The 19,064-nt window shown below is 34.1% G+C and overlaps 1 protein-coding gene across 2 annotated transcripts in view; it reads left to right on the forward strand.

The window, feature by feature from the left end:
* The window catches only part of PTH2R (parathyroid hormone 2 receptor), a 71,667-nt gene that overhangs the window by 24,075 nt on the left and 28,528 nt on the right, over nt 1-19,064 (forward strand). For both annotated transcript variants that reach the window (XM_061204517.1, XM_061204510.1), the window contains 4 exons: nt 2,542-2,639; nt 5,939-6,128; nt 7,052-7,205; nt 13,655-13,715. In XM_061204517.1, coding sequence (XP_061060500.1) covers nt 2,542-2,639; nt 5,939-6,128; nt 7,052-7,205; nt 13,655-13,715 — 503 coding nt within the window. The remainder of the gene's footprint in view (nt 1-2,541; nt 2,640-5,938; nt 6,129-7,051; nt 7,206-13,654; nt 13,716-19,064) is intronic.

The following is a 19,064-nucleotide window of genomic DNA, read 5'->3' on the forward strand; positions in this document are numbered from 1 at the left end:
CCCTGGCGTTCCAGTGGTTAGGACTCCAAGCTTTCACTGCCAAGGGCCAGGGTTCAACCCCTGGTCAGGGAACTAAGATCCCTTAAGCTGCCCCCCACCCCAAAACAAAAGACAAACCCACATGTGAAATACTAAGAAATACTTGATTGATTTCCCCATCCCCTACCCCCCAATAAAAGGTAAGGAAGTAGGTACAGAGGAACAAAGAAAAGATAGGACATTTAGAATGCAAATACCTATATGTTAGATTTAAACCCAGCCATAGCAATGATTGTATTCAAGGTAAGTGGACTAAACATTTTGCTTAAAAGGCAGAGGTTGTCAGAATGGATAATTAAAGTATGACTCAGTAGTTTGCTGTCTTTGAGAAATGTACTCTAAATATAAAGATACAGATAAGTGTAATTACCAAGATGGAGGGACATTTCAAATTATAAAGAATCAATTTACCAAGAGGAAATAATCCTAAATATACATGCATTTAGGAGCTTCAAATTACATGAAGCAAAATTTGTCAGAGCTAAAGGGAGAAATAACCAAATTCCAGCATGTTGACATTTTAAAGAATGCCATTTTCTTAGTAATTGATAGAACAATTGGACAAAACCTTCTATAGAATATATTTCAAACAATTTGAATAAATTGACATTTATAGAATAGTATACACAATAATTGCAAAATTTACATTCTTTTAAAGTACTCACCAAAGTTTTCTCAAGATAGAGCATATGCTGGGCTATAAAACAAGTTTCAGTAAATCTCAAGATTAAAATCTTATGGAGTATGTTCTCTGACCACAAAAGGATTAATTGAAAATAAGTTAAAATATGTATACAATTCATAAATAGTTGGAAATTATGTGACCAATGGCAAAAGTTTGAACTGAATATATATGAAAGCTCAATATATATAAAAAATTGTGGGAAACAGCAAAAGCAGAGTGTAGAGAAAGATTTATACTTTTCAGTGTTTAATTAGAATAGAAGAAAGGTGAAAGTTCAATGATCAAATCTTCCACATTAAGCTGTATAATGTAATACCGAGAGCCACCACCGAAAGCACTATACAAAAATATAAATCAAAATGGAATTCTACAAAATGTTCAAGTAACCAGGGATGGCAGGAAAAGCAAAACACAGAAATGAAAAACATAACAGAAAATAAAAATATAAAATGATGGACTTAGCCTTAACATATCAATATTATATTGAAAGCAAATGGTCTTAATATACCAATTAACAGAGATTGAAAGAGTCTATAAAAAACATGACCCAACTTTGTATGTTATCTACAAAGTTTGAAACTCATTTCAAATATGGTATATGTAGGTTACATGCATACCATGCAGTACTATGCAGCAATAAAAAAGAACAAACTTGGTATGTGTAACAACTTGAATGGATCTTGAGGTTATTACTCTGAGTGAAAAAAACCAATCTCAAAGATCATGTTCTGTATGATTTCATTTCTGTAACATTTACGAAATGACAAAATTATAGAGATAGAAAACAGATTAATGTTTGGCAGGTGATAAGGATGGTGGAGAGGAACAGGGTAGGTATGACTGTAAAGGAAACAGCACAAGGAACATCTTTGTGGTGATGGAATAGTTCTGTATCTTGATTGCAGAGGTTACAAAAATTTTCATATGTAATAAAATGACACAAAACTGTAAACACATGAACTGCACCAATGCCAAATTCCTGGTTTGATATTTTAGTGAACTTATGTAAGATATAAGCATTGGAGGATACTGCGTGAAGGGTACATAGGACCCTTTTTACTATCTTTTTCACTTCTTTTGAATCTAGAGTTATTTTAAAATACAAAAAAAAAAAAAAAAAGGAATGAGCCATTGATTCATGCAACAATATCAGTGAATATCAAAACAGTATATTGACAAAAAGAGTATATACTATATAATTCCAAGAAGTATAAGAACAGTTGAGAAATATATGAAGTACATGAACAGATAAAGCCAATTTGTGGTGACAGAAATTGGAACAGTAGTTACCTGGGGGTGGATGGTGGGTGGAATTTTCACTAGCAAGCGGCACAACGAACTCGGTTTGTCAAAACCCATCAAACTGCTCATTTTAAATCTGCACATTTTGTTTCATGTAAACTACAGCTCAATAAAAAAGCTAAAGAAAACTAGAACTAATATTCCAAAACTGACATTTTTTTTTTACCAGTTTTAAAATAGTCTGTAACATGTGTTTTATTTACTCCAAATATCACATGTTAGATATACAGTTCCAATTAGTTAAAATGAACACTGTAAAAATACATGAAGTAAATTTCGTAACATTGAATTTGGCTTCACTTAAGCAAGAAGAAATGCCAAATATTTTAATTATATCTTTAACCCTGACTTGAATTTAGGGAGTAAAAGGAAGGCCAGAAAAATAACCTGTATATTATACGAATGTGGTCACACGTTGCCTATCTTTACAGAGGTTAAAAGCACAATTTTTAAGTTTATCTACATCAAATTATTTGTTCAAACCTGCTTTTCTGATTAAATCTGTTGCCCTCCAGCAAGAATTCTTTGAACGCCTCTATGTCATGTACACTATTGGTTACTCTGTCTCCTTTGGATCTCTGGCCGTGGCTATTCTCATCATTGGTTACTTCAGGTGAGTGATTCCCAATCACTTTCTCCATGAGGGGGCAGTTCTGTTTCTTATTCATCAAAGACACAGACCTCTCATAATCTGTGCCTCCAAATACTTTTCCCAAACACAAGTTTCTGAATTCAGCCTAGTGTAAAATTATTTGACTTTGACAATTTATTTTTGATGAAAAATTCAGGGTTCTTCTTTGTTGTTTGTTTGTTTAAAAACTTAAAGCATCAAAGCAGTATGAAACCATTAAGCCAATAGATCTGCATTGTAGTATATTTTTGCAAAGTGACGCAGACTATTGTCAAGTGAGTTACAAAAATTTTCACTCATGATGTAAAGACTTATTTCACTTTTCCCAAGTGATTTTGGTGCCATGGGACAGAAATTCATTTTAAATAATCTCTAATTGATTTGATATCATATATAAAGAAATACTATATATTGCTTTTGCTGTGGTTTAAGTTTTATCCACTTAAACTTTTGTCTAATTCAATTCAACTTAATCTAAATCAACACAGAATTTTGAACGCCAATATGGAGATAAAACAGTGAACTATGTGTATAGGCTGATGCTTGCAGCTGGTTTGTGACACAAATAGCTGAGAAAACAATGAGTTTACAGTTTGAGAAGTGCTGTGATTCATGTGGCTTATAGTGATTTGGGAGGACAGAGGAGGGACAAGAGAGAAGACTTCCCAAATGAAGTGACATCTCAAATGACACATGAGTATACACAAAATTTAACCAAAAGAGGAGACTGAGGAGAGAGTTCCAAACCTGTTTAGATCAAGAAAAAGCATGGAATATCTGAGAATTGAGAATTTTGCTGTAGGCAGGTGATGGACACTGAGGCTAGAGAGGTAAGCAGGGTTGGGAATGTATTGAGACCTGTATATGGAATCTGAACTTCACCCTAAGAGCCAGTGAGGAGCCATGAAGAATTTGAAGCACAGGAGTGACATGGAACGTGTATTGTAAGGTGGAGTGTGAACTGGTGGTAGGAGGCCCATTTGGAAGATGCTAGTAGAGTCATCAGGACAAGAAGATGGTGGCCTGGCTTAGGGCAGTGGCCTTGGGGATTGGATAGAAATGGACAGTTTTGAGATATATTAAATTAAGATTGTACAATTGAAAAAATTTAGTGCTAAAGTATATGCAGGAAAAGAAGGGGTGAGGTTAGATGATACATTAGAAAATGGAAATAGAGGATTTAGAAATTAACAGAAACTATAACTAAAAGAAAAATTTTATATTTTGTTTCCTATTATCTTACAATCTTCTCTTCCTTGAAACTTCTCATACCTATTTCCTAGTTTACTTTTCTCCTCTGATGTATAACTGTCTAATGTATTATCTGATGTTTTACTTATTGATCTTATTAGTTTTTGTCTCTCCCTCTAGAATGTAAAGCCACACAAGAGTAGGCATTTATTTTTTTTCTGTTTGCTCATTGCTGCACTCTCAGTAGTACTTGATATGTCCTGGTGCTCAGTAACTATTTGTTGAATTAATAAATAGTGACTAGTTGTAATATTCCAACCACTTCCAACAGTTTCTCATATAGTAGTGGTATAGTGGTGTAGTTTATATTTCCAAAGCTTTTGCTTTATTGATTTACTAGTCCATTGGTTCAACAAGCGTTTTTCTCTATCATGTGATAGTCCTTTTTTGGTATTGATGGAGGCCAAGTTAAGATATGTTGAAGACCAGAAAAGTAGTATATACACCATTAAGAGAAACTGACACATTAGATGATTATCAATTAAAGTATTATTAGTACTGTAATGCAGGTTTCATAAAGGGCTTTGGGAATACTAAGGAACTAGTCTAAAACTAACAAGATAAGGGAGAGAGATTTCCCAGAACAACTGGTGTGTGAGCTGATACTGAATGATGAGAAGGAATTTGGCATATTCCAAATGATGGCAACAGAATGTACAAAGGTCAGAGGCACAAAGGAGCAGAGTATACGCAGGGAATATAGAAGGGTCCCATATGAATGCAGCATTTGATGCATAGGGAGGAGTGGCCATATGGGAATGGCCAGGGGGAAACTAGATTTTGTGGCATTAGGTTTTACAGGCTCTTGTCAAGGGCTTTGAATTTTGTCTTTTAAGGTAGTGTACAGGGAGCCAATGAAGTTTTTAAGTAGAAGGGTAACACGATCACATTTGTGGGCTTGTAGAGGGGTTCCTCAAAATAGCCTCGTGAAGTTGGCTTGGCAGGGATGATCTCATTTGAGAGACAAGAAACTGAAGCTCAGTGTTCAAAGTCACAAGGTCATAGGTGGTCCAGCTGGAAACAGAACTTTCATCTTCTGACTTGGATCCAGAGTTCATTCCATTACATCAAACTTAGCTGTGGTTGTTCAGAATAATAGATAGATATTTATAAGAATAAAAGTTACGTGAAATTTCAGGAGGATACCAATGACTAAGTAATAATTCCTCAGTTTACATAATAGTTTATCAGAGTATTTAACAGTAGATTCTTTCTATATTATGAAATATAAAAATATATTACTAGATTAAAACATTTCTTCTTTTATTTCTGGATTAAAACATTTCTTACTTCCTTATACTTGAGTACTTTGTCTTTTCAGGAAGAGACGTAGTATCAGTGTGTTCATTGTACACGAAAGCTCAGCTTTTTTCATAGTCAAGCAATGGTAGAGCTGGGCCTTTTGACCAGATTATACATCCCTTTTCCTGGTGTTTTTGTTTTGTTTTCATTTTTGTTTTAATCAAACTTAAAAGAAATCTTTTTTTTTTTTGGAGTTACCTTTCTGTACTAGTTGATGCTGCTATATCTACTCCTGAGTATGTTACTGACTTAACTTGTGTCTAAGATCCTTTTATAATTCCAAAGCTTTTTATATTAAAGGAAGCTTGTTTTCTCTCTAACATTCCTAGGAAATAAAACTGTGTAATTCTATCAAAATATCTTACTTTTTCTTATAGAGAATATATTGAAAATGTGAACATTCCAGTTTTAATAAGGCTTATCCCTGTTCAAGGTGGTTCTCCATCAATTATTTATTACCTTAATATATAGTATAATGTAATGCTATAGTATAATGTAGCATAATATTTAACACTGCATAGTCTGGATAACCATGGTAGCCGATCAGGATAAATTTGAAATTAATTCTCAAAAAGCTACATTTTAGTTTTTGACTCCAATTGTTTCTGTCTTTGTTCAGGTTTATTATATTTCTTCTTTTTTGGGAGGAGTTTGAGCTTATTTATGTATTTTCTTTCTCCATTTCTAATTTTATTCAAATCTAAGTACTGAATATTTTCTCTCCATAGACGATTGCATTGTACTAGGAACTATATCCACATGCACTTATTTGTGTCTTTCATGCTGAGAGCTGCAAGCATCTTTGTCAAGGACAGAGTGGTCCATGCTCACATAGGAGTAAAGGAGCTGCAGTCCCTGATAATGCAAGATGACCTACAAAGTTCCATAGAAGTGCCTCCTGTGGACAAATCACAATATGTAAGTGTTTTCACCATGAGCCCTTGCATGGCTCACCACTTTCAAAAGTAAAAAGCTCACCTGAAAGACCAGGAGCTTGGGATTTAAAAACCCAGGGCATTTAGTTCCTTTATTGTAGACTCAAAGACTTGTTCCCAAATAAGATTCCATGGTACTTGATTCTGCTCTTAAATGTCCTGTTGTTATTTAGTAAGTAGAATCACCCAATAATTCAGTTAATGAGAAGCATTATCACCATTGAAGCAATATATCTGGAAATTAGGTAGAATAGATTGATTGTATTGATGGTGTGAATTAATGCTGTCGGTATCTTTGCCCTTTGCCCTGTAGTTCATTGTTGTCTCTGCTGATTCTAATTCTGGATTGGCTTTGTGACTTTTAAAATGAACTAGAATGAAGTAGGTGTGATGGTGTGTCAGTTGAGGGTAGACCTCTATGAGTGAGCCTAGCCAAGATTAGCTGAGCTTTGCCCAAATCAGCAGAATCATCTAGCCAATCCATCGATTCATAAGACATATTAAATGTTTATCATTTTAAGCCATTAACTTTTGGGGCATAAAAAAGACCAGAATAAAATAAATTCATGGTAGAATGATGGATAATTTTTCCTCTTTTCTTTACTTTCCTAATTTTCTCTGATGATCAAGTATTTTTATAAACAAGAAAACTTAAGGAAAAGTGATTTCTTGTAACTTCTAAAGGAATAAAAATCTTATTTTAAAAATAGAATCAAGCCAGCAGTCTTAGAAATGCTATGTTAAAATAACTTTGTTCTGACCTCTTTCAAAAGTCTTGGCCTTCCCAGGTACAAGAGATATTAGATCATAAAAAAGAAATGGAGGAACTGCTTTTTAGTGGTCTAATGTTGGAACAAGTACGATTAGGAATTCTAATATGGTGCAATGTTGGTTTATTTGTAACAGATTGGGTGCAAGATTGCAGTTGTGATGTTTATTTACTTCTTGGCTACAAACTACTATTGGATCTTGGTGGAAGGCCTCTATCTGCATAGTTTAATCTTTGTGGCGTTCTTTTCGGACACCAAGTACCTGTGGGGCTTCACCTTGATAGGCTGGGGTAAGGCATTTCTGTCTGCTTTCCTTTTCAACTGGATTATGGATTGTAGGGCTTTCTGTCTTGCCTGTCATTAGCATTCCTTCTGTCATTTTCCTGAAATAATCCCTCCCTATTCTATCTTTATCCTTTCTTTCTCTTTAATTATTTATTCAGGAAATTTATTAAGATCAAGTCTATAATCCTCCCAGTGGTAACAAACTTTTCACTTTTAACTTAGGGTTAGTGTTCTTAGGCCAGATTCTTGCGAGGATTCTTTGGGGGAAATGCCTTGTTAGCCATGCACATTTAGAACTGCTGTGCTCATCGTATCTTATGTCAATGTCTTGATTTAACAATAATTTCATCCTAAAAATTTTGATTTTTGAATTTCTAAGCTATAATGATGCATCTTTGATTTGTAATTCTAGGTCATATGATGAGAATGCCAGAAAGGAATTTATAGGACCACCCTGACTGCATTTAACAATGCAAATTACAAACTAATTATGTAGATATACCATGTCTTTTGGAAGGAAATAATTCAAATTACTTTTGGCATAAATAATTTTAAAGAAAAGATATTCAGCTCACATTCCGAAAATGCCTTGTCAGTACTAGAGGGATTACTGAATTAGGCACTAACTCAATGTAATGTGGAGAAAGGATGTTGCTTGTTATAATTTAAGAAAAATTAAAACTCATACATGGTTAAAGTTAAGAAGTGTCAATATTAACAATTGCTATTTTAATATCCAAATTATGACGTGCTCAGCACAGGGAAAAAAATCAACCAAGTGGCTCAAGATTAAATTTGAAGTGTTTTTTTCCCATCAAAATAAGAATTTTTTGGCCTGTTTTGTCTTAATATTGTCTTAACGTTTGAAAATGTGAAGTAAAGGATATTGAATTTCCTGTTAGTTAATAACCTTTAAGAAGACAAAGGGTCAATTTACTGTCAAGTGTTATTTTTTATGAAATAATAATTGTTGTGAATAAAATTTTATTTCTGAAAACAGTTTGTTTTTAGGCTCTCCCTTATCTTTGATTAACAGTTACTAAGATAAAAAAAGATACACTTTATTTGTTTAGGGTACTTTGGATATTTTCTCAACAGTTTTTGGTAGTTTGCCTTCAAGGCAAAATTATATCTGTGTGCCCACATAATTACTAGAAGTTGGTAAAGATGTTGATAGAAAATTCAACAATGAATTTGTCTGAGTTCCATTTTATTTTTTGGCTTTCTATGACATTGGTCACACTAGTAATAAACTTGTTTTTCTTTCTTTACATATTGGTTTGATAGCAAATTCCCCTGTCAGCTCTTATTTGGGCTGTATCACTCAGTCTGTCGCTCTGTAAAATCAGGAGTTTGCCTCACTGAAACCCAGGAAACTAGTTTTCAAATATTTCTATGAAAATGAGAATTAAAAAAACAGTGAGGGTTCCAGTGAGCTTCTATGCAAGTATGAGGTTCTCACCTTCCTTTACAACTTTAATTATTTGTCCACAAAATTTTGTCATAAGAGTGACAATTACAGTAGAGAAGCATCACAACTTGAAATCTTCATTTCACTGAATGGTTTAAGAACATGCATGAAAGCAAGTAGTATCTACGTGGAAGATCACTTTACAAAAAGCATCTTACGTGCAATATTATGTAATTAACCACAATTAAAACAGTAACAAGTAATCTTTACAGGGTTATGGTTCTATAGTTGGTCTATCTTCCGGCTTCTCTCTTTGCATTAAAAAAATAAATGCTCTAGGCTAGGACATATATAATTAAAAAATAGTAATATTCTTTTAAGAATTTCTCTCTGCTACTGAAGTAAATATCCAAGTCTATTTGATTAATAGACTATTTTCTCTTATCTCAACACTGAGAGTCTGATTTTAAAATATCATTTTTATTTCAGACTCATTTTTCTAACTTTCTATAAGAAAAATAAATATCAAAACATTATAGCTGCTTTGCAGGATCCTTTGCTAGACTAATCCATAGTGAACCCAGTTTCAGACTTTCTTCCAGTGATATATTGGCTTCACTAGAGAAGAGAATTTGCTTGGATTCGTTTGTTGTTCATTTGGACCCAGTTATTATAACTTTAAGCTCTCTTTAGCTAGGTAAATACTCAGCACTTTATTACTCACTTTGTAATGATATGTGGAGTTGCATTATTTACATTGATTTTGCTGGTTCTTAATAATAAGTTGGCAGGGAAGGAAATTACCATCTAAAGAGGAACATATGCCATGTCTGCCTTAGTAAATTGAAGGCAGATATTTAAAATGACTGTTTTTTATATATCTTTATCACAAAACAAGATGTATAGAGGAGTAAAGGCAAATTCTAATGATGACTATGCTTCTTTTCTTTCAACTAACCATTTTCTTAATTTTTCCTATCCCTGCTCAATTTTCTCATGAATAAGGCACTTTATTCTCAGTTCCAACTACATATTTAAAAAATATATTTAATTCTATATTTAAAAGGTCAGTCAAAAGGTAACAAACTTCCAGTTATAAGATAAATAAGTACTAGGGATATAATATACAACATAATAAGAAAAAAAGTGTCATTCTTGCTTCTTTATCCTTATTGAATGTGGTAATTTACCTCTGTATTAGCAGCCATTCTTAATTTTCACCTGTCAGATGAGATGCCAGAATGTACGTATTATCATATAAAAGCACCTATCCTGGTTATACGACGTAGTCACGTCCCTGTTGCCAAGCTTTCTTATAGAATATTTTCATATTTTGTATTATCTTAAAATAATCAGGAGAAGGTACTACACTTCCAATTTTATTATCTCTGTATAAAATGATTTCAATCCAGCAAACATTTTTTGATCATCCATTTGGCAGTATATATAATTGAAATACAAGATATATGTTAAAGTCCCAGCACACAAGAACATGGAGTCTGACCTTTTAGGTTGTTTTATTTTTTGTAGGCCTATTCTCATCATATGTATTATATTCAAAATATTTAATTTATAAAATCTGTTCTTCATAAAATTATTTATGATAGTCAATATAACACCTTTATACAATTAAAAATCTTCGTTGTTTGCTTTAAGCAAATTTTAAAAATCTAGAAAAACTGTTTCTCCCTTGCCCTATGATTTTTAATGCCATTATTAATTCTACCTTAAAGTTATCTTAAAGTTAAAATTATATTTAACCATTAGAGTCAATAAGAGATCTATATTTTGGTCCTACTTTATGAAAGATAAGGAATTTGGTTCTCCCTGCTTATTACTTTTTCCAGACCTTCAAGATGTAATTTGGGGTTTTACTACTTATCATTAAAAAATTCTACAGGTTATTATCTGTTTAAAAGAAAATAAATTATAGTCAAATTTAAATTTATATTTGTAACCATTATGTAGATTTACCTCTGTGCGTTCACCTGGTTTCAAGATTCCACCTCCTCTCCACCAATTGATTTTCTACAGTTTCTGCCCGCTGGCAATATTTAATTCAGTAAACATTTTCTTTTCCATTGTAGCTCTTCTGTTTTAGATTGGTCCTTTTTCATAATGCCTTACTCTTCTTCTAGAGCAGATTTTAGAGTATGAATTTGATATATTTTTTAAAGATTTCTTTTGTTTACTGTAGTAATTCCATCTCAGGGGAGGGTAAGTCTTCTGAAGTTTCATAAATAGACACCTTTGTAACAATGGAAAACTTTAAAGGCTCTGGAGTTTTCCTTACAGAGAGGAAAGGCTCATTCAGTATTAGCCTTAGAGTCCTATGAGGCTTGAGAACAATTCTATCAAAATTATATAGACAAATTTCTAGGTTCCTCAAAGAATGAATCAGCAAGTGATAGATACTAAATTCCAGCATCCTGCAGTGAGTAGAGAGGGAACTGAAGACATAGCTTGGAGCTTTATGTCTGACCAGTCAACATAGACTGGATTCCCAGGGGAATCAAGGTTTCTGGTTAGTAAGACGTTGTATGTCTGTAGCAAATCTGGGAATCCCCATATCATGATGGGTTTCTAATTTTTAGGGTTAACTCTACACTTTATGATCAAGCTATGACTTTGCAATACCACAGTAGCATTTCAGGAGGAGGGTAAGGCTGAGGTTGGGTTCTATGAAGCCTCTGAAGTGTCCAAAACAAGATAAAATTACATGGGCCAATATGGCAAGACCCTTTTACCCCACTTTGGCTTCAAGGCATCTCTGGCTTATGCGGTGGGCTGCTGTATAAGTTTTTATTTGAAGAAAGTGTTTAATTGCTAAAGTTTTTTTGACTACTATTAGTCCAAACCTTCATTTTAAGGGAGAATAATAATGAAGCCACACCAAAACTCGAGTCTACTTATTCTTAGACCAGAGATTGCCTCCCTCTCAGAATCACTTATTTATACTGATGTATTTTATGAAAATAACTCAGCTCTTAAGATAAATACAAATATAGAATAACATTCCAATTTACATTAAATTTACTTAAAGTAACACTTAAATTTAAAATAACATCTAGACCTCAAAGATTTTTCCCTTTATTTATGTGTTCTCAATTATGTAATAATGTGACACTAAGATTGGTGACCAAAAATTCTTAAAAAGCCTCAAGGTGGTTTCTGTTCTTTATTCCTCCATGGTTGTCTCTGTGCTCATCTTGTGAATGAGGGTCTTCCAAGAGGATGAGAAAAGCAATTTCATTAAGACATGGTGTCTGATATAAAGTATTTGCTATAATTATCATTTAAAACATAATTCTAAATCCAGCACCATTAATCAATGTTCTATATATAGAACATCATTCAGGAAATTGCCTGATCAGGAGATTGTAAAGGAAGCAGAAGATGAAGACCTGCAAATGAGAAAATGTGAACATTTTGATCAAAGGCAGACACTTTTTAAAGATAACCAAGGCAGTAGAACAGCAAAGGGATCCATGTCAGACCTTTTTGAACCACTCTGTCAGAAGGAGCCGTGCTCTCTCCATTACATAGTGTCATTCTTGTTTTTTCTTCATAGCGCTAATGGATAACTGAAGTTGTGTTATTAATTTTGCCTCCCATACCAGAATATAAGTTTCAGGAAAACAGGGATATTGTTTATTCTGTTCTTTTTTTGAAATCTTCTGAGACTATAACAGTTCTTAACAAATGAAAAGGCATTTAATAAGTGCTAAGTGGATATATGTTTATACAGATGGATGGATAGATGGACTAGATAGATAGATAGAATAGCAAGCTGAACCTAAGAATTAACCAGAATTGGGTAGATCTCTTTTGACAAAAATTTCCTAGAACATAGAATTTGAGCAGAATTTTTAAAAAAGGAGTTATATAAAAACAATAAATAAAATTGGAATATAGAGTCATAAAGTTAAATAGCCACACAGGCAGGCTGAGATTAAATTCAATTAGATCACTAAGGAGACCAAAGAAATTCCCTTTTGTGGGATATCACCTTATTTTAATTTTTTCTGAAATTTTTTTCATCTGAATCTATTTTTATGTTTACTTTTTTGGCTTAGAAAATATATCTGAAAATTTAGAAATGTGTTTTTTAAAAGGTAAAGAATATTGTGTTAAAAAAATGTTCTGAGTTAAATTTTTTTTCTCTCTTTGTAAGGCGCTTCCTATGGTTTCTCTTCCTTTTTTTAAAACTTCTTTCTAAAAGGCCACATAATGAAAAGTTATCCATTAAATCCTTCGATCTTCTGTTGCAGTGCTGCATAAAAGTTATGGTTTGTGATTTTTTGTGATGTCAGAGTCCAAGTATAGCGTGAACTGAGCAGTCAACCTTTACTGGAGGCAAAGGACTCATGGAAAGTCAGTATAATAGAGTTGATGTTGCAAGCTCATAGGTGTTTATTGTTTATGAAGGACAAATATGTCATGCTCAAATCATCAAACTAATATAGCACCACCCTTTGCTAAGCTTTCAGTGCCTGCAAATGCTTCTGTCTGGAGCTGATATGAACAAAAAAAGAAGGGCTAAACTGATCAAAACCTCCTAATTTTGTAACTTGCAATATAGCCTCTCTATGCCTTCAACTTTTAGAATGAGAAAATTTGAGTATTTTAGAACAGCAGCCTTCCTGCCACTTCTCATGGGTCCCTCTTGTTGCTTCACTCCTCTTGGAAAGCATGTGGCTTTCGGCATTTCAAGAGGCAAAGTTGGAAGCACCGACCACCGCCTGCCTTTGACTCCGGGAACTTTGGTCCCCTCCATACATGGCTTAACCTTACACCCCTCAAAGGAAAATAGAGCCAGTCTTCATCTTCAGACTTTTGAGAATGAATAACATCAGTGTACCACCTCCCTTCTCAAACGGACAAGATGAAAATTAAGTGGACTTTTCATATTCACATAGCAACATTTTTCATGCCTGTTTTTCTCTCTCACCTTTTAATAGTATATTTTTATGTGATGAATATAAGAAAAAAATCCCTTAATCTTAAAAGAAATATGGTCTCTGAATCCTTTTCTGATTGCAGGGTTCCCAGCAGCATTTGTTACAGCCTGGGCTGTGGCACGAGCAACTCTGGCTGATGCAAGGTGAGTGGAAACAAGAAGAGGTAAAGCAAGAGCCTGGGATTTTCTCAAGACTTGCTGCTGTTCTTGATGACATTGCCCTTTAGGGATGTTATGTGGGAAATTACCTTGTAGCCTCTGATACATTACCAGCAAGCTATCCATCCCAGAGTCATGGGACAGAAAGACTCACAGACCCGATTAGGATGGTCATAAACTCCATGGTTTATGAAATCAATTTGAAACATACAGTGAGAAGCAAGGGGAAAGAGATGGGTAAGTTAACACACTTAGGATATCACGTACCCAGGTGAAAGGACTGCACTACCTGAGTCCTGGGATAGGCAGTACTCATATCTCCTCTCTGTCTCTCTCTCACTCTCTCTGCCACATCAGCATTCCCCACTGATGGTGCGGTTATGAGGACCAGAAATGTGGTTGCAACAAGGGGACCCACAGACAAAAGGTGCCTTGGGCCGGAGACACACACCTGCTGTCTCAGAGAGATATAAGGGCAAGTTCACCTGGCCATGGCTCTAGCTTGCCACTTAGCCTGCTGAGCAGCTCTGGGTTTTATTTGCGTTCTTTGGGCAAAGGATATGTGGCCATGGGTTCCACCAATCAGTGGCTGAATTAAGACATCAAGACTATCGAGTACTTCCTGCGTATTGGGGATACTTTGTGCCTCTTATATATTTAGTGCATCATGAATATTTAGTGCTCAGTTGCCCCAGATATTTAGTACCTGTGCTTAACACTCATGTGCTCTACTTAACTAACTATTGATCTACATTTAATGCAAACTGTAGGTTTAATCCACCCCATTTGTTCTCTTGTCTTCTATAGCATAATTAAATATTCTTAAATGATAAAACAAATGCACATTAGAAGTGGAATCCATCCTAGGGAATCACTAGCCCCCCAGTTGTCTGTTTCTCTTTGGGTGCTACATGATGAATGGATACTGAAACATTCATTTTTTCATATTATTTCTGTTTTTAGTAATGGTGAGTCAAAGAAAGAAAAGGAGAACATGGAGAAGCATTCAGTGCCTGCTCTTTGCTTTCATGGTCAAACTTATTGCTTGGAATGAATTGTGTCTCCCCAAAATTCATATGTGGGAAGCCCTAATCCCCAGTGTGACTGTATTTGGAGGGATGGCCCTTAAGGAGGTAATTAAGGTTAAATGAAATCCTAAGGGTATGGCTCTGATATGATAGGATTAGTGTCTTCATGAGAAGAGACACGAGGGAGCTCCTTCTCTCTGTGTATGCACATGAAGTAAAGGTTTTATGAGCACACAGCAAGATGAAAGTGCCTTGCATTTTGATCTCAGACTTCAGCCTCCAACTGTGAGAAAATAAATGTCTGCTGTTTAAGCCCTCAGTCTATAGTATATTGTTATGGCAGCCCGAGCAGACTAATACACTTATGATACATGAAAAGGCGATTTAAAGAGAGACAGTTTTAACTTATAGATGTAGTAATGCTGAGCATTCTTCCCTGTTAACAGAATACAGTTTAATATCCACAGATCGTGTACATTTCCTGACAGCAACTCCTTTTTGTTTGCTCCTTTCTTTCATTGAACCCGTACATTTGTTTTGAGTCACTGAGTATTTCCTTCAGAATCATTTTGTCAGTTGTGCAGTGAAGAAAATGCCACATTATGTGAGCACCTGAATTCTACAAAGAACCTACCACTGTTCCCCCAAATCTGAAGTCTACAGATCATTATCTTTAGGTGCAGCCTTGCTCCAGAACTCCCCATTCATCAGCTTTCCCTCAGTTCTAGAACTTACTGGCTTTGCTTTTTTTTACACAGCGATATTGGAAATCTCAAAGAAGACTTGCAGCATTGCTGTTTGGTTTCTTGGAGGAGGGAGGGAGGTTGAGTCAGTAAAGAGGTACTAAATAATGCTAAATAATTTTACCCTGAGATGTGTAACCAAATCACTTAGATTTGGAATTTTAGAGAAGGTAGAACCGAAGGCATTGTTTGGTCCAATCCCCACATTTGAGAGATGAATAGAATGAGACCCAGAGATATCAGGTTACATCTCCAAAGCCTACAGCTAGCCTGGAGCAATTTTGACTCATTCATCCATTCAACAGCTATTCCAGGCCTTGAGCAAGGAAAGAAAGCAAATATATTCATAGTACATTTTATATCGAATTAGATAATTAGTTTTCTTAGTTATCTTGCATTTTTAAAAGAATCATAAACTAGATATTAAATCATTAATAATCATAAGTCTTTTTGCTGAAAAAATAAGAACTACATGTTTATCATTTTTGAGAAAAAATCCATTAGGTATGTAATACTTTGAAAAATACAACTGATACTAAATATTGCTCTAAAACAGATGTATTAATGTAAAAATATTAAATATAAGTTAGATCATGTGACTCTTCTGCATAAAATATTTATTCCTACCTTACTTAGAATAAAATTCTGAATTCTATAGTGCCCTGATCTGAGTGCGATAATTGGGTTAAGGGGTCATTTTATATTTATTTTGCATAGAAAAAAAAACTGTATTACCACATTCATGGCATGATTTTATAATTGCCAGATTTGATTTCTCATGAAATTCAGCTTGTCTAAGATAAAAAGTTTTTGTGGGTTTTCTTGAGCGTCATCATCTGACCTATGTATAGTGCCGTGTCACAAAGTTCAAGTGGAGAGAGCAGACTTGGAGCATCTCCAAAGGACAGATGGGGCCCCTGCTCATGTCTCTTATAGTTGCGATTTATCTTTTTCTGATCTGGCCTTTCAAAGCTAGAACTCTGATTTTCTCTGTATCTTGGACATTTAGAGATAAGCAGATAAGACCCAGTTTTAGAAGGTACTCTAAACTCTATAGAATATACAAAAGAAGTCTCTTCCAGTTCTAAAATTCTATCAAAGTGTTATTTGACTAAGGTAGGGTAAGATAATTGGGAAGTTTAGATTGGACAAATGACTTAAAAAGTGAATAATTTTGTTTTTCTTTTTACTTACAAAAGCAAAAACACTTTACAAGATACCTTATTACCTTCTCCCTGCTCATTCAAAGGAGATAAGAGATGCCAGCAGGAACCTTAGGGCTTGCAATTGAAAGGACCAAGAAAAGATACACTCCCTCATTCCTAGGAAATCTGCATGGCTCTCAGGGGACTTCACTTCCTCTACTCTTATCAGAGTGTGAGTTGTGGAGACAATACAGTATTTAATCAATATAATTCCCTGGATCCCTCTGGTGGAACAATGTATTTCCTGTTTCCAGTTCTGGCTGCAGGAAATCCTACTTTATAGTCTGTATGCTTTACCATTCAGCATACAGACTACTGGGTTTCATGCTCTACCATTCAGGACTACGTTTTTACCGACATTTAGTCCTGCATTTCCTAGAGTGTTAAAATTTATTTTAAAAAATCTGGACAGAGGGTAGTTTCTCAGCCATGTTAACAAACACGGTGTGAGCTGGGACATTGAAGAATTAATGAAAAATAGGGATTAATAGCATTTTCTTTAAAATATCTGAAACCTCAGTTGCCTCTTATCAAAGGGCAAATTTGAAACTTTGACATTGAAAATGATCAAAGTCAAGTTTTTCCTGTTTTTAGAAGTAGCTGGTTTGACCTACTTCCAGATACAAGTATTTTGTAGAGCTGAAATTGTGTAATCGAATTCCAGTGTGTTAGGAGACACCACGATGAAATGTCATTGAAGCAAAGAGAGATTATGAAGATATTACCAGATGTCAAAGCTGAAAAGAAAATTTATGAAATCCAAATTTATGAAATCCAAAATTTAGTGAATCAATGTTCAATTTATATTCTCACAATATGTGCCACTTTCCTTACAGTGGGAAGCCTTTTTAGCGTAGTGTGATAGATGTTTTGCACGACTCAGTAACACTTTTATCTTTCTTGTCTGGCTGAACAATGTGGAAAATAGATGCATACAAATAATATGGGCAATGTTCAATAATGTGTAAACAAGTAAGGTGTATGCAAGTATAAAATGTCCCTGTGTTTGATTTCCATTCTTATTCAGTCTTCAAGCCCATTGACTTTGCAGATTTCAGTGTGGCTGGACCAGAATTACACTTTGGTCTAGGGGTCTGGTTGATTTAACTGTCGTACCTCCTTCCAATGGAATGCTGGGCTACTAAGCTCTCTTGGTACTGATATGGAAAGAAGTTAAAAATATACTATTAAAAGGAAAGGGAAAGTTACAGAACAGAGTGTACATTGCATTTTTGTAAGATGGGGAAAATAAGATTATAATATTTGTATGTGTTTGTATATGCATAAAGAAATACTGAAAGCATATACAATAAAGTAATAAAAGATGTTACCTGTAAGGAGAAAGGCAAGGTCAGAGGTATACAGGAACATGGGGAGGACTGAGAGGTCTCAATGTCTATCTTTTTATATAGTTTGTTTTTTGAAATGAGAATGTATTGCCTATATACAAAATTATATTTAAAAAATATGTTGTTATTACATGTGTACTGAAAATGTTTTACCTTCAAGGAAGAGTTGAAATAGCTTTTTATTATCCATAATTTGTTCATTAATTTAAAAGTAACTTTCTTAATAAGTTTATTATCCAGAATTTAAAAATTATCATTATATCATTAAAATTTCTTTATAAAATTTCATTTACTGTTGCCACAATCAATGCTAGGTTTTGTCTAAGGAGAAAGAAACTGAAGACTTTTATTTATGTATCTTTAATTTAAAACAAACGTTTAAAGTGCTACATTAAAGTTTCAAGTGGAACTAGTTTTTCTCAACTCTGTTCCATTTATTCTAGTGTAAGACCTTTACCACAAACCAGATTGGGTGAGGTTGAGTCTAACTTACTTTGAATTCAATTCAATTCAACAAATGTTTATTGACTACCTACATGCTATGTACTGTTCTAGGCACTTGTAACAGAAAACAAAAACAACAATGATCCCTGCCTATGTAAACTTAAATTCTAGTTGGAGTGAGCAGGAAGCAGAAAATAAATATAACAAATAAGTAAATCAAATAGTGTTTTTATTAAGTACTGTTAAAAACTAGCTTTTTAAAATAGAAGATAAAATCATGATCTTATGCAAATATAAAATGAGCACCTATCAAGATTTTTTAAGTCACTAATTAATGAGGAAACCAGTAAGATGTTGTAACTGGTTCAAAGGAGAAATAAAAGAATTACATGTTTATATCTAGTAATACATACACTGAAATAATTTTACAAATAAATGTAAAAACTGGTCAATATTCACAGATCACTGAGCAATTACATTCCACCAACCCAGCTAATTTTCCTTTCTATGGACAAAAATCATTTGCATTCAGTTTTCTTCTACATTCCTATCAACAAGAATCACT

Source organism: Eubalaena glacialis, chromosome 1 (assembly GCF_028564815.1).
Source record: "Eubalaena glacialis isolate mEubGla1 chromosome 1, mEubGla1.1.hap2.+ XY, whole genome shotgun sequence".
NCBI classification, from domain to species: domain Eukaryota; kingdom Metazoa; phylum Chordata; class Mammalia; order Artiodactyla; family Balaenidae; genus Eubalaena; species Eubalaena glacialis.